We start from the raw sequence: 16,679 nt of genomic DNA on the forward strand, positions 1-16,679 counted from the left end.
TTAGCATATGCCAGACAGTACCCACATCTTCCCCCATAGCATTTCCAAAACCTCTTTACCACATCCACCTGACCTTTAATCTACCATCCCCAGGCATTATACCATCATGATGCAAAAAACCTTGATGTTCTATAGACTACTGCAGAGTCACCATAACTATGATACAATTGCTATGACCCTGGCAGTATTTTCTTTTACGTGAGATCATCATCATCTCACTGGTTTTATTGCAGTTTCTCCAACAGAACCTCCCTGTTAATGACATGTGATCTCTGCCACTGCTGCTGTGGTTTTGATACTTCCACTGTGTTTTTGACTGTCACAATGTTTGTAACACTGCTACCATTTTTCTGACTCTACCATTATGTTCCTGACATTGCCATCTTGTGTTTACCTGCCACAGGCTTCTTGACAGTCTTAGTTCTCCTGACACTGCCACATTGTTTTTAATATAATCACAATGTTCCTGATGCTATCATCTCGTTTTTGATGCCGTTGATGTGGTTTTGTCATTTCTACCATGTATCAAGATACATGACCAACATAGTTTTTGATGTTTTAATGACAGGACTAGCTTGTTCCTGACATCATACCCCTCACAATAAAGACATAATAAATTTATAGTAGGTTCAGAGATGGTGCAACGTGAGTGTAAAACTCTCCCCATAGCACACATTACCCTTTCACCACCTTGTATTTTTTGATGATACAGCCACGTCCCAACTCAGGCATCATGTCCCAAACAGAGCCAATGTATCTTCCTTAATGATTTCTCAACTCAGGCACTATTTCCCAAACATAGCTGTTTCTTCCCTAATAATGTGTCAACTCAGCCACCATGTCCCAAATACAGCTAAGATATCATCCCTAATTTTGTCTCATGAGAACCCAGGCACCTTTTCCAAAACATAGCTAATATATCTTCCCTTATGATGTCTCAGCTCAGGCACCATGTTCCAAACACAGCAAATATATCTTCCCCAGTGATGTCTCAACTCAGGCATTATGTTTAATACATGGTCACTGCCTCGTCATTAACGATTTTCCAACTCAGGCATCATGTCTCAGACATGGCCAGTGCCTCCCCCCAACCATGTCCAAAATGCAGCACTGCACTCTTCACACTGTTAGTATGTTATTAACTCAATTGGTATATTCTTAGCTGATAAACTGAAATGTTTATACACCATGGGTCGAATAAGAACCCTAGGCAGGGTGCCTGGCAACCTCAGCCACACAGGGGTTGAAAGACAAACACACCAGACTTTTGTGATTTTTACGTGTTTACCATATTTTTGAAGATACATCCATGTCACAACTCAGGCACCATGTCCCAAACATAGCTAATGTATCTACCCTAATAATGTCTCAACTCAGGCACCATACACCAAACCCAGCTGTTTCTTCCTTAATGATGTGCCAACTCAGGCACCTTGTCCCAAATAGCAAATGTATCTTCCTCATTGGTGTCTCAACTCAGAGGCCACATCCCAAACATAGCTAATATATCTTCCTGAATGATGTCTCTGCACAGGCCCTGTGTCCCAAACATAGCTAATGTATTTTCCATGATGATGTTTCAACTCAGGGACCTTTTATCATACATGGTTATTGCCTCCTCCTTAACGATGTTCTAACTCAGGTTCATGTCTCAAACATGTTCTGACTCAGGTTCACGTTTCAAACATGACCATAACCTTCTCCCAAACACGTCACTGCATTCTGTTTATATATTTGGCGCATATGCATATGTCTGTACATTGATCTATTTTGTCACACCATCAGAGATGTGATAGATTAAATTTAGTCCATGCTACCCCATCAGGGATGAGGTTGGGACACATGTAATAATCAACATAAGTCTGGTGTTTGTGTCTTTCAACCTCCATGTGGTTGAGGGAGCCAGATACCCTTCTTAGGGTTTGAGTCCAACCCATGGCATACTTTTGTGTGTCCATTGACATATTAGCTTACCATCGAAGTGGTAGTAGATTTAAGTCTATGCTACCCTCATCAAGATGAGGTTGTGACTCATAATTACCTGTGTGGCTGAGATAGCGAGGTGCCCTGGGTTCAAGTCCAACCTGTAGTGTTTATACATATCCTTAACCCAACTTCAATGGTTCCTAATGTTGCCATCATGTTCCTAGTATGACCATAATTGATTTTACTTTTCTGTACCACCAGTTCTACTCAGAAAGACATGTCTATGAAACACTGTTCATACTACAACCATCTGTTCCATAATACAGTTTCCCTGTCCATAACACCACTAAGTAATCCATAACACTGACACCCATTATGACACCTTATGCAATCTATGGTATGATTAACCTGCCCATAATACCATCCCATACCCCATAGCACTGCCATCCAGTCCATATTTCCATCTCCCAGTTTGTATGACTTATCTCCTTGTCCATGATACCAATGTCCAGTCCATAAAATCATCACCCAGTCCATAATATTATCACCTACCCAACAGTACCACCGTCCAGTCCATAATATGAATGCCCATTCCACAAAATCATCCCCCTGTCTGTAATGCCACCTTGCCATCCATAATGCTGTCAAATATCCAAAACAGTAGTGTATCTCAGAAATAATGCTGCTCACTATGTTTAGAATACTACCACCATGATGACAACACAACTACCATCATCTTAGTATACCATTATGATTATGACTACTACTTCCATTCTCATAGGGCTACCACTGATTTTTTTAGCATGCTTTTTTAACTGAAACACACCACTATGATCCTAACACTGCCACCTTGATGACAATACGACTACTCTTTTAAATGCCAGCCATAATAAGGGTAGGTAGTTGTTGGTAGGCACCGAGCAATCAGGGAGGTATATTACTAGTTCTACCTGCCTGCATATCAGGAAGGTTAGTGATGGCTGAATAGTGAGCCAGCACTTCAGTGTTTATCAAGTTGCTATCCTCTAACCCAGGTAGCTGTCTTATCTTTCTACCCCACCCAAACGTGGGCTACTGGCATTCTGTCCACACACATACAGTCTCTCCTTGTCACACATAACACTTAACTCACACATCTTGATCTTTGTAACTCAAGATTTTCCTGTGGTGAGTGCTCAGTGCTTGCCCAGCCTTTTGGCAAAAAGGTAGGAGCAATAGATAGAAGTAGCAGGAAGGAACATTTAGGTAGAACGCTAGTTAGGAGTAGTAGGCAGGAACGTTAAGCAGGAGCATTAGATAGAAGTAGTCAGTAGGAACATTATGTAGGAGCCTCTACAAACTCTGCACTTGCCCTCTGCCAGTGACCTGTTAAGGGTGAAGTAATAAGGGCTAAGAAGTGGCACTGGAGTTCCCTTGTTATGGAGACCCTGTTGCAGTAGCCAACCCCTTGAGGGAGCTCCAGAAAGGAACATGCTTCAGAAACATAGATCTGTAGAGAGATAGAAGCGATAATGATCACAACACTGCCACCATTTTCACAGTGTTCCCATTGTGACTACAAAGTGCTACCATGGCTTTATCATCATTACTTTAACTGTCTCAACACTATCTGCACATGGCTATAGTCATGCTCACAGAAGCACCACCAAGACCAGTAGTGCCACTACCCATGTACCACCATTATGGTGGTGCCATTCACCACTGTTATTTCAGTACCATTATCATATATCTACAGAAGCATCACCATGTTAAAAGCACACCATCAATCTGCAAGAGCCATGACTTCTCTCTCAACCATTGTCATGTCCACAACAGTACATTACCTTCTTGTCCAGAGAACTTCAATGATGTCCCTAACACCACCTCCATATTTACAACACTGGCATTTGGAGAGCTGTGATATCTCTTCACCACTGTCATGGCTTGAAAGTCACCATGTCTGAACCCCTATCACCATGACCCCAGCACATTCCTCATTTACTTACTAGAGCTTTTTCCCCAGCATTATGACAGTGACACTACCACCATAATTGCTTCCAAGTCCCACAACCATTATTATTTCAAAGCAACACTACCCATTCCAAAGATCTGCCACCTTTCTAATAAACTGTCAACATGCTGTCATTACCACTGCCACCTATGTCAGGAAAACCACAACAGCACGACCGTGCCCACATCAGTACTACCATATCTAAAACAATATCATCATCACTTTTTCAACAATACCAGACCTTGAGGTAATAATGTCTCACAAACTAACATTCAATGAACAAACAAGTAGCAGTTGCCTGATACATAAGGTTAGCCGGCTGGATCCTGTGGGGTCTTCAAGTCATGAGAAGAAACACCAATGAAGATATTATTCAAGGTGCTAATTCTTTCATGAATTGAATATTGCTGCATTCTAACATTACCCTTCAAGTTAGGCAAAATTGCTGCATTAAACAGTGTTAAGAGATCGTTCACTACCCATATTAATGTGGTAAAGGAACTAACTAGGAACAGCTGAAATTTCTGAGGATCTACTCCCTGGAGTGCAGTCAAGAGAAATGTAGCAATGTCTATACCTGTAAATTCTTTGAAGGTATGGTTCTCAACTTACATTTGGAAATAACATCCTATTGGTATGACAGGCATGGAAGACTTCGTGAAATACTACCTCTGAATTCCAAAGATACGGCATGCCTAAAGAAAAAGAAAACCTTAGAATATAGGCCTAAGACTCTTTAACACCTTACCTACTATCACCAGAAATTCAGGAATGCACTGAATGAATGCCTACAAGGTGTACTACACCAGCCAGGCTCTAGGGGCTAAGTGGGGTAAGGGCTGCATTTTCCAAACCAACAGCCTGGGATCAGCCTGGGCTGTAGGGGGCAGAATACCTTCAAAGACTTCAACAGATATTCACCAGAACCTTGTCTACAAAATTATCATTCCTACCTAATGCCCCTAGTGCTACATCTAGCCCTACAACATAGTCTGCTTTCTTTGTAGTACACCACCTTGAATGCAAATCTTCAGTACTCCTTCAGCAGTATGGTTTTCTACATGCCCTCAGCAGTATTGTTGTCAACAGTGTACCCTCATATCATGAAAACCTTCACTATTTCTAAAACACTATAACCATTATCATACCCACACCTCTTATCACCATTTTCACTACTCTGCCAAAGCTATTGCACTGTTGCCACTATCCATAGCACCACCCCCAGTGTCTAAGCACTGTTCCATTGTACACTGTAGTAGCATAGAGCAAATCATATATTTAGGTTCATATGCTTTGCATGAGTTAGAATAAATAGAAAAGCTGTACTATGTAGATTTCTTACTCTATGTAACTATAAGTCATCTGTTTCTCACAAGACCATCTCCAAATCTTTTGGAGAGTGTCATCAACCACTTGTTGTGCATGTATGAACCAGGTTCAAGAGCATTGACATAACAGGTAGAATGGTAGATTATGAGTAGGTGTACCTGGCAAACAAGTTATTTAACACTACTTAGTTCTACTATGTATGTGCACACACACACACACACACACACACACACACACACACAATTGTCGCTATTAGTATTTTATTTTATTTGCTTTGTTGCTGTCTCCCACGTTTGCGAGGTAGCACAAGGAAACAGACGAAAGAATGGCCCAACCCACCCACATACACATGCATATACATACACGTCCAGACATGCAAATATACATACCTATACATCTCAATGTATTTTTTTTTTTTTTTTTTTTTTTTTTTTTTGCTTTGTCGCTGTCCCCCACGTTTGCGAGGTAGCGCAAGGAAACAGACGAAAGAAATGGCCCAACGCACCCCCATACACATGTATATACATACGTCCACACACGCAAATATACATACCTACACAGCTTATCATGGTTTACCACAGACGCTTCACATGCCCCGATTCAATCCACTGACAGCACGTTAACCCCGGTATACCACATCGCTCCAATTCACTCTATTCCTTGCCCTCCTTTCACCCTCCTGCATGTTCAGGCCCCGATCACACAAAATCTTTTTCACTCCATCTTTCCACCTCCAATTTGGTCTCCCTCTTCTCCTCGTTCCCTCCACCTCCGACACATATATCCTCTTGGTCAATCTTTCCTCACTCATTCTCTCCATGTGCCCAAACCATTTCAAAACACCCTCTTCTGCTCTCTCAACCACGCTCTTTTTATTTCCACACATCTCTCTTACCCTTACGTTACTTACTCGATCAAACCACCTCACACCACACATTGTCCTCAAACATCTCATTTCCAACACATCCATCCTCCTGCGCACAACTCTATCCATAGCCCACGCCTCACAACCATACAACATTGTTGGAACCACTATTCCTTCAAACATACCCATTTTTGCTTTCCGAGATAATGTTCTCGACTTCCACACATTCTTCAAAAATACTTAGAAAAACAAAGGGATTTGTATGTAGCAATTATGGATCTGGAGAAGGCATATGATAGAGTGGATAGAGATGCTCGGTGGAAAGTATTATGAATATATTGCTTTCCGAGATAATGTTCTCGACTTCCACACATTCTTCAAGGCTCCCAGAATTTTCGCCCCCTCCCCCACCCTATGATCCACTTCCGCTTCCATGGTTCCATCCGCTGCCAGATCCACTCCCAGATATCTAAAACACTTCACTTCCTCCAGTTTTTCTCCATTCAAACTCACCTCCCAATTGACTTGACCCTCAACCCTACTGTACCTAATAACCTTGCTCTTATTCACATTTACTCTTAACTTTCTTCTTTCACACACTTTACCAAACTCAGTCACCAGCTTCTGCAGTTTCTCACATGAATCAGCCACCAGCGCTGTATCATCAGCGAACAACAACTGACTCACTTCCCAAGCTCTCTCATCCCCAACAGACTTCATACTTGCCCCTCTTTCCAAAACTCTTGCATTCACCTCCCTAACAACCCCATCCATAAACAAATTAAACAACCATGGAGGCATCACACACCCCTGCCGCAAACCTACATTCACTGAGAACCGATCACTTTCCTCTCTTCCTACACGTACACATGCCTTACATCCTTGATGAAAACCTTTCACTGCTTCTGACAACTTGCCTCCCACACCATATATTCTTAATACCTTCCACAGAGCATCTCTATCAACTCTTATCATATGCCTTCTCTAGATCCATAAATGCTACACACAAATCCATTTGCTTTTCTAAGTATTTCTCACGTACATTCTTCAAAGCAAACACCTGATCCACACATCCTCTACCACTTCTGAAGCCACACTGCTCTTCCTCAATCTGATGCTCTATACATGCCTTCACCCTCTCAATCAATACCCTCCCATATAATTTCCTAGGAATACTCAACAAACTTATACCTCTGTGATTTGAGCACTCACTTTTATCCCCTTTGCCTTTGTACAATGGCACTATGCAAGCATTTCGCCAATCCTCAGGCATGTCACCATGAGTCATACATACATTGAGTATCCTTACCAGCTAATCAACAACACAGTCACCCCCTTTTTTAATAAATTCCACTGCAGAGTTTTGGAAAGAAAGGCAAGTATGCAGTCTGTTGTGGATGAGAGAGCTTGGGAAGTGAGTCAGTTGTTTGCTGATGATACAGCATTGGTGGCTGATTCCTGTGAGAAACTGCAGAAGCTGGTGAATGAGTTTGGTAAAGCATGTGAGAGAAGAAAGCTGAGAGTAAATGTGAATAGCAGCAAGGTTATTATGTACAGTAGAGTTGAGGGACGAGTCAATTGGGAGGTAAGTTTGAATGGAGAAAAACTGGGGGAAGTAAAGTGTTTTAGATATCTGGGAGTGGATCTGGCAGCGGATGGAACCATGGAAGTGGAAGTGAATCATAGGGTGGGGAAGGGGGCGAAAATCCTGGGAGCCTTGAAGAATGTGTGGAAGTCGAGAACATTATCTCGGAAAGCAATATATTCATAATACTTTCCACCGAGCATCTCTATCCACTCTATCATATGCCTTCTCCAGATCCATAATTGCTACATACAAATCCCTTTGTTTTTCTAAGTATTTTTGAAGAATGTGTGGAAGTCGAGAACATTATCTCGGAAAGCAAAAATGGGTATGTTTGAAGGAATAGTGGTTCCAACAATGTTGTATGGTTGCGAGGCGTGGGCTATGGATAGAGTTGTGCGCAGAAGGATGGATGTGCTGGAAATGAGATGTTTGAGGACAATGTGTGGTGTGAGGTGGTTTGATCGAGTAAGTAACGTAAGGGTAAGAGAGATGTGTGGAAATAAAAAGAGCGTGGTTGAGAGAGCAGAAGAGGGTGTTTTGAAATGGTTTGGGCACATGGAGAGAATGAGTGAGGAAAGAATGACCAAGAGGATATATGTGTCGGAGGTGGAGGGAACGAGGAGAAGTGGGAGACCAAATTGGAGGTGGAAAGATGGAGTGAAAAAGATTTTGAGTGATCGGGGCCTGAACATGCAGGAGGGTGAAAGGCGTGCAAGGAATAGAGTGAATTGGATCGATGTGGTATACCGGGGTTGACGTGCTGTCAGTGGATTGAATCAGGGCATGTGAAGCGTCTGGGGTAAACCATGGAAAGTTGTGTGGGGGGGCTGGATGTGGAAAGGGAGCTGTGGTTTTGGGCATTATTGCATGACAGCTGGAGACTAAGTGTGAGCGAATGGTGCCTTTGTTGTCTTTTCCTGGCGCTGCCTCGCGCACATGAGGGGGAATGGGGATGTTATTCCGTGTGTGGCGTGGTGGCGATGGGGGTGAGTAGGGGCAGACAGTGTGAATTGTGTGCATGTGTGTATATGTGTGTGTCTGTGTGTGTATATATGTGTGTACGTTGGGATGTGTGGGTGTGTATATTTGCGTGTGTGGACATGTGTGTGTGTGCATGTGTGTGGGGGTGGGTTAGGCCATTTCTTTCGTCTGTTTCCTTGCGCAACCTCGCATGCGCGTGAGACAGCGACAAAGCAAAACAAATAAATAAATAAATATATATACATATATGCATACACAAGTGTATGTTGTGTCTACTACTGCACATCTTGAAGCTTCTATTCTTTTTGTAATCTTTTATTGAACCATTCTTTCCTAGTTCTAACCATACCCTGCATATTTGAAGATAGGGTTACCTATGTTCTTATTCCTTCACTGTAAATGTTACAGAATCTCTTTCCAGAAAGCTCTAGTGTCTGGATACTGAAGTCCATTTTCTATAGAAATTGTTGAGGTTTGTTTGATTCCTATGATTATAACACATCTTTAGGTGTTGTCTCTCCTTTGCACTCTTAATGTCCGTATTTGCCTCTTAGTCACACTAAAGCATAGTATGATCACTTTTTCTAATTGGTGTATTAAAATTGATATTCTCAGTATCCATGCCAATATTTTTATAGTTAAGATATCGCAATAATGATGTCAGTTCCTATTGTCTTAGGATGCTCATTAACATGATACAGATTTTCCTGTATACACTAGAATCTTGTTTCCCCATGACTCCCAGTCACCATGAGAATCCAATTCTCTCCAAATCTCTGTAATTGAAATCTCCTATCATGTTTGTTTAATCATCTTTAAGAAGTGTTTTATTGCTTCACGTATCATCCTGATTGTTTTTATATTGTTATTGCTTATTTGTTCTGGGTCATTGCAATTCTCTGGACAATTATATAATATTAATCCCACCATGCACTTCTTCCCCACAGTTATTCTGCCTATTATGTATTCTCTGAAAGAGCTGTCCTCAATTATACCTTGGAACTTGAATTTTCTTTTATGAAGAGGCCCAATCCTCCCCATCCTCTGCCTTCTCATTCCTCCCCATGTTTCCCTGTGGGTAGAACAGAAGGATATTCTTATTTCTTTCATAAGCATTTTTTCATGACACCAACAGTATCAGGTGCATTTTTCTTTATACCACTGATTATTAGTCCATCAGTGTTTGAGACATTTCCTTCAGTCTGTCCTTACCATCCTATAACACTGCTTCTTTCTGTGTGGTGCTGGTGAGGCTGCTTTGTCATCTTGTCTTTTAACTGTTTTGACAGTATTTTTTGCTTTTCTCTTTGTCTTCTGATTCATCGTATTTGGTGAATACCCATCTGAATTCCACTTGTCTTGAAATTTCTTAGCTTGCCTGAGTTCTTCCTGAAGAGATGACTCTGAGTTGTCTAGCCTTCATAACCATCATGGGATGCCCCCTTACATGTTGATTATAACCACCAATTCTTATCCTTTCTTGTTTAATCAGTTTGCATCAGGAAACTCTGTAGACCCCAGTAATCTTTTAGTAATAATTTCTCTCTTACCCCTTTCTTCCTTATCCTTATTATTGATTCCCCATCCTTATCTGAGTTTCTTCTAAAGCAATATGATCCATAATTTATATCTATCGACCTCCTGCTATGTATCTGTGTGTGTTTGTGTACAGAAAGAAACACACACACACACAGTTTACTGTCTTCTTAAATCCTTAGGTCAGACTTTGCACTGATGTTTGTTTGGTATTTAGAGTTGTAAATTAGGGTATATTACAGATTTTTCAATTTTCTTATTGATGCAAATTTTTTCTTGATTTTTTATTCAAATCTGCTTGTTTAGTAGGTATATTTAGATATATTTATGAGATCTCTATTTAGAGATACATTACTTTTATGGGAATGCTACAGAAAGCAGTTAAGAAATTTTATAAAGTATAGTATATTTTGGTTGTTCAGTTGATTTACATGAAAACCCAAAGGTTTTTGGAACTGAAGGAGCTTCCTTTCTAGATTGCCCCATTTATTGAGGTGGATCATAGAATTAAGTTGGAGGCAGCCTTAAACCTTTCACTGAAAGCAGATATATAATTTGTCATGAGATTTTACTTCATACCAATTAGAAGAATTAGCTTATTCAAAAAAGTTGTTAGTAATCCCCAAAACCCTATCCACCACCTTTTACTCTCATGACCAAACTATACCCCACCCTTACCTCTGTTGTTCCATCATGAGCAGAACGAAGCAAAGACAAAAGTGTATCACGACTGCAGAAATGGGGCGGCAACCAATGTCCAGGTCCTGATTGTGTAGGTAAGTCCTGCTTAGACATGAATTCTGATTATGAAATACATGTTATGATGTGCAGACATGGTAATTTTGATCTGATGTAATTTGTCTTACCTTTCTTTGTCTGTAAATGACACTTTCAGAGGCCTTGGTTCATGCCCTGTCTCTCTGCATTGTTTATACCCTCTTGATATGAGTATTATCTTTAGTGCATAAAGATCTAGTTTCATACTGTCAGTTACATAGTGCAGTCAGATGTGTATGTATATTTTATTCAACTCATCCCTCTGAAAAAATAATTTCACTGGAGAAGTATTTACTACAAATGTAAAGTCTCTGGTTCACATATCTAGTTTTATAACGTATAGGAGAGAGGTTTTATTTAGGTTAATCTTTTAATAAAACATAAATGCAGAGGAAGCTATTGTACAAGTAACATTCTTTTAGGAGTGAACAGGGGAGATTAGAAAGCCATGCATTGTGTGGTAATGATATAGGAATATCCCAGAAATAGTCTGTGGGTGGACCCATCTGCCCCCATGAATGGGATTACTTCTTGAAAAACTGCTTGCACCTGTCTCCTTTGTAGGAGGAAGTCAGTGAGTCTACGTTTGTATGCTTGTCAACTTACACAGATAACACATCCACCTCTCAGCATGTACCTCATTACTCATTGATTGGATGGTACAGTAGTCTTCGTTTTGCCTGTTATTCTTTGTCTCAAAATTTTGTCACACCCATTCAGCAAGCCAAGTACTCTTTCGTCTTAGCTTATATTTGTTTTGGAATGGAAAACCTACACACACACACACACACACACACACACACACACACACACACACACACACAGATTACAGAGGTAACTATAATCAGTGCATATGCACCTGGGCATGAGAAGAAAGATCATGAGAGGCAAGTCTTTTAGGAGCAGCTGAGTGAGTGTGTTAGTAGTTTTGATCCATGAGACTGGGTTATAGTGATGGGTGATTTGAATGCAAAGGTGAGTGATGTGGCAGTTGAGGGAATAATTGGGGTACAAGGGGTGTTCAGTGTTGTAAATGGAAATGGTGAAGAGCTTGTATGTTTATGTGCTGAAAAAGGACTGGTGATTGGGAATACCTGGTTTAAAAAGAGAGATACACATAAGTATACGTATGTAAGTAGGAGAGATGGCCAGAGAGCGTTATTGGATTATGTGTTAATTGATATGTGTGCGAAAGAGAGACTTTTGGATGTTAATGTGCTGAGAGGTGCAACTGGAAGGATGTCTGATCATTATCTTGTGGAGGCGAAGGTGAAGATTTGTAGAGGTTTTCAGAAAAGAAGAGAGAGTCGTTGGGGTGAAGAGAGTGGTGAGAGTAAGTGAGCTTGGGAAGGAGACTTGTGTGAGGAAGTACCAGGAGAGACTGAGTACAGAATGAAAGAAGGTGAGAACAAAGGAGGTAAGGGGAGTGGGGGAGGAATGGGATGTATTTAGGGAAGCAGTGATGGCTTGTGCAAAAGATGCTTGTGGCATGAGAAGAGTGGGAGGTGGGCAGATTAGAAAGGGTAGTGAGTAGTGGGATGAAAAAGTAAGATTATTAGTGAGAGAGAAGAGAGAGGCATTTGGACAATTTTTGCAGGGAAATAATGCAAATGAGTGGGATATGTGTAAAAGAAAGAGGCAGGAGGTCAAGAGAAAGGTGGAAGAGGAGAAAAAGAGGGCAAGTAGGAGTTGGGGTGAGAGAGTATCATTAGATTTTAGGGAGAATAAAAAGATATTTTGGAAGGAGGTAAATAAAGTGTGTAAGACAAGGGAACGAATGGGAACTTCAGTGAAGGGGTGTAATGGGGAGTTATAACAAGTAGTGGTGATGTAAGGAGATGGAGTGAGTATTTTGAAGGTTTGTTGAATGTGTTTGATGATAGAGTGGCAGATATAGGGTGTTTTGGTCGAGGTGATGTGCAAAGTGAGAGGGTTAGGGAGAATGAAGTGGTAAGGCAGCGAGTTTCAATGGTATTGCAGCGGAATGTTTTAAAAAAGGGGGTGACTGTATTGTTGACTGGTTGGTAAGGGTATTCAGTGTATGTATGTCTCATGGTAAGGTGCCTGAGGACTGGCGGAATGCTTGCAAAGTGCCATTATACAAAGGCAAAGGGGATACAAGTGAGTGCTAAAGTTATGGAGGTAAAAGTTTGTTGAGTATTCCTGGGAAATTATATGTGATGGTATTGATTGAGAAGGTGTAGGCATGTACAGAGCATCAGATTGGGGAAGAGCAGTGTGGTTTCAGAAGTGGTAGAGGATGTGTGGATTAGGTGTTTCTTTGAAGAATGTATGTGAGAAATACTTAGAAAAGCAAATGGATTTGTATGTAGCATTTATGGATCTGGAGAAGGCATATGATAGAGTTGATAGAGATGCTCTGTGGAAGGTATTAAGAATATATGGTGTGGGAGGCAAGTTGTTAGAAGCAGTGAAAAGTTTTTATCGAGGATGTAAGGCATGTGTACGTGTAGGAAGAGAGGAAAGTGATTGGTTCTCAGTGAATGTTGGTTTGCAGCAGGGGTGTGTGATTTCTTCATGGTTGTTTAATTTGTTTATGGATGGGGTTGTTAGGGAGGTGAATGCAAGAGTTTTGGAAAGATGGGCAAGTATGCAGTGTGTTGTGGATGAGAGAGCTTGGGAAGTGAGTCAGTTGTTGTTCGCTGATGATATAGCGCTGGTGGCTGATTCATGTGAGAAACTGCAGAAGCTGGTGACTGAGTTTGGTAAAGTGTGTGAAAGAATAAAGCTGAGAGTAAATGTGAATAAGAGCAAGGTTTTTAGGTACAATAGGGTTGAGGGTCAAGTCAAGTGGGAGGTAAGTTTGAATGGAGAAAAACTGGAGGAAGTGATGTGTTTTAGATATCTGGGAGTGGACTTGGCAGTGATGGAACCATGGAAGCGGAAGTGAATCATAGGGTGGGGGAGGGGGCGAAAGTTCTGGGAGCGTTGAAGAATTTGTGGAAGTCGAGAACATTATCTCGGCAAGCAAAAATGGGTATGTTTGAAGTTATAGTGGTTCCAAAAATGTTGTATGGTTGTGAGGCATGGGCTATAGATAGAGTTGTGTGAAGGAGGGTGGATGTGCTGGAAAAGAGATGTTTGAGGACTATACGTGGTGTGAGGTGGTTTGATCGAGTAAGTAATAATAGGATAAGAGAAATGTGTGGTAATGAAAAGAGTGTGGTTGAGAGAGCAGAGGAGGGAGTTTTCAAAGGGTTTGGTCACATGAAGAGAATGAGTGAGGAAAGATTGACAAAGGATATAAGTGTTAGAGGTGGAGGGAATGAGGAGAAGTGGGAGACCAAATTGAAGGTGGAAAAATGGAGTGAAAAATATTTTGAGTGATTGGGGCCTGAACATGCAGGAGGGTGAAAGGCGTGCAAGGATTAAAGCGATTTGGAACGATATGGTATAACGGAGTCGACATACTGTCAGTATATTGAACCAGGGCATGTGAAGCGTGTGGGGTAAACCATGGAAAGATCTGTAGGGCCTGGATGTGGAAAGGGAGCTGTGGTTTTGGTGCATTATACATAACAGCTAGAGACTGAGTGTGAACGAATGTGGTCTTTGTTGTCTTTTCATAGCGCTACCTCGTGCACATGCCGGGGGAGAGGGATGTTTTTTCTTGTGTGGCAGGGTGGCAATGGGAATGAATAAGGGCAGACAGTATGAATTATGTACGTGTATATATGTATGTACATATATATGTGTGTGTGTATATATATATATATATATATATATATATATATATATATATATATATATATATATATATATGTATATATATATATATATATATATATATATATATATATATATATATATATATATATATTTTTTTTTTTTCTTTTATACTTTGTCGCTGTCTCCCGCGTTTGCGAGGTAGCGCAAGGAAACAGACGAAAGAAATGGCCCCACCCCCCCCCCCCCCATACACATGTACATACACACGTCCACACACGCAAATATACATACCTACACAGCTTTCCATGGTTTACCCCAGACGCTTCACATGCCTTGCTTCAATCCACTATTCGCCATTTCCCGCGTCAGCAAGGTAGCGTTAAGAATAGAGGACTGGGCCTCTGATGAAACATCCTCATCCAGCCCTCTTCTCTGTTCCTTCCTTTGGAAAAAAAAAAAAAAAAGAGAGGGGAGGATTTCCAACCCCCCGCTCCCTTCCCTTTTAGTCGCCTTCTACGACACGCAGGAAATACGTGGGAAGTATTCTTTCTCCCCTATCCCCAGGGAATATATATATATATATTATTATATTTATTTTATTTTGCTTTGTCGCTGTCTCCCCCGTTTGCGAGGTAGCGCAAGGAAAAAGACGAAAGAAATGGCCGAACCCACCCCCATACACAAATGTATACACACACTCGTCCACATGTCAACCCCGGTATACCACACCGATCCAATTCACTCTATTCCTTGCCCTCCTTTCACCCTCCTGCATGTTCAGCCCCCGATCACACAAAATCTTTTTCACTCCATCTTTCCACCTCCAATTTGGTCTCCCACTTCTCCTCGTTCCCTCCACCTCCGACACATATATCCTCTTGGTCATTCTTTCCTCACTCATTCTCTCCATGTGACCAAACCATTTCAAAACACCCTCTTCTGCTTTCTCAACCACACCCTTTTTATTTCCACACATCTCTCTTACCCTTACATTACTTACTTGATCAAACCACCTCACACCACACATTGTCCTCAAACATCTCATTTCCAGCACATCCACCCTCCTGCGCACAACTCTATCCATACCCCACGCCTCGCAACCATACAACATTGTTGGAACCACTATTCCTTCAAACATACCCATTTTTGCTTTCTGAGATAATGTTCTCGACTTCCACACATTCTTCAAGGCTCCCAGGATTTTCGCCCCCTCCCCCACCCTATGATTCACTTCCGCTTCCATGGTTCCATCTGCTGCCAAATCCACTCCCAGATATCTAAAACACTTTACTTCCTCCAGTTTTTCTCCATTCAAACTTACCTCCCAATTGACTTGACCCTCAACCCTACTGTACCTAATAACCTTGCTCTTATTCACATTTACTCTTAACTTTCTTCTTTCACACACTTTACCAAACTCAGTCACCAGCTTCTGCAGTTTCTCACATGACTCAGCCACCAGCGCTGTGTCATCAGCGAACAACAACTGACTCACTTCCCAAGCTCTCTCATCCACAACAGACTTCATACTTGCCCCCCTTTCCAGAACTCTTGCAGTGGAATTTATTAAAAAAGGGGGTGACTTTATTGTTGACTGGTTGGTAAGGTTATTTAATGTATGTATGACTCATGGTGAGGTGCCTGAGGATTGGCGGAATGCGTGCATAGTGCCATTGTACAAAGGCAAAGGGGATAAGAGTGAGTCCTCAAATTACAGAGGTATAAGTTTGTTGAGTATTCCTGGTAAATTATATGGGAGGGTATTGATTGAGAGGGTGAAGGCATGTACAGAGCATCAGATTGGGGAAGAGCAATGTGGTTTCAGAAGTGGTAGAGGATGTGTGGATCAGGTGTTTGCTTTGAAGAATGTATGTGAGAAATACTTAGAAAAGCAAATGGATTTGTATGTAGCATTTATGGATCTGGAGAAGGCATATGATAGAGTTGATAGAGATGCTCTGTGGAAGGTATTAAGAATATATGGTGTGGGAGGAAAG

General features: G+C 41.3%; 1 protein-coding gene across 1 annotated transcript in view; it reads left to right on the forward strand.

Moving 5' to 3' along the window:
• The window catches only part of LOC139762511 (uncharacterized), an 854,543-nt gene that overhangs the window by 186,856 nt on the left and 651,008 nt on the right, over positions 1–16,679 (forward strand). Inside the window, exon 5 of the mRNA XM_071687495.1 lies at positions 10,917–10,991. Coding sequence (XP_071543596.1) covers positions 10,917–10,991 — 75 coding nt within the window. The remainder of the gene's footprint in view (positions 1–10,916; positions 10,992–16,679) is intronic.

The sequence above is a fragment of the Panulirus ornatus genome, chromosome 3 (genome assembly GCF_036320965.1).
Source record: "Panulirus ornatus isolate Po-2019 chromosome 3, ASM3632096v1, whole genome shotgun sequence".
Classification (NCBI taxonomy): Eukaryota; Metazoa; Arthropoda; class Malacostraca; order Decapoda; family Palinuridae; genus Panulirus; species Panulirus ornatus.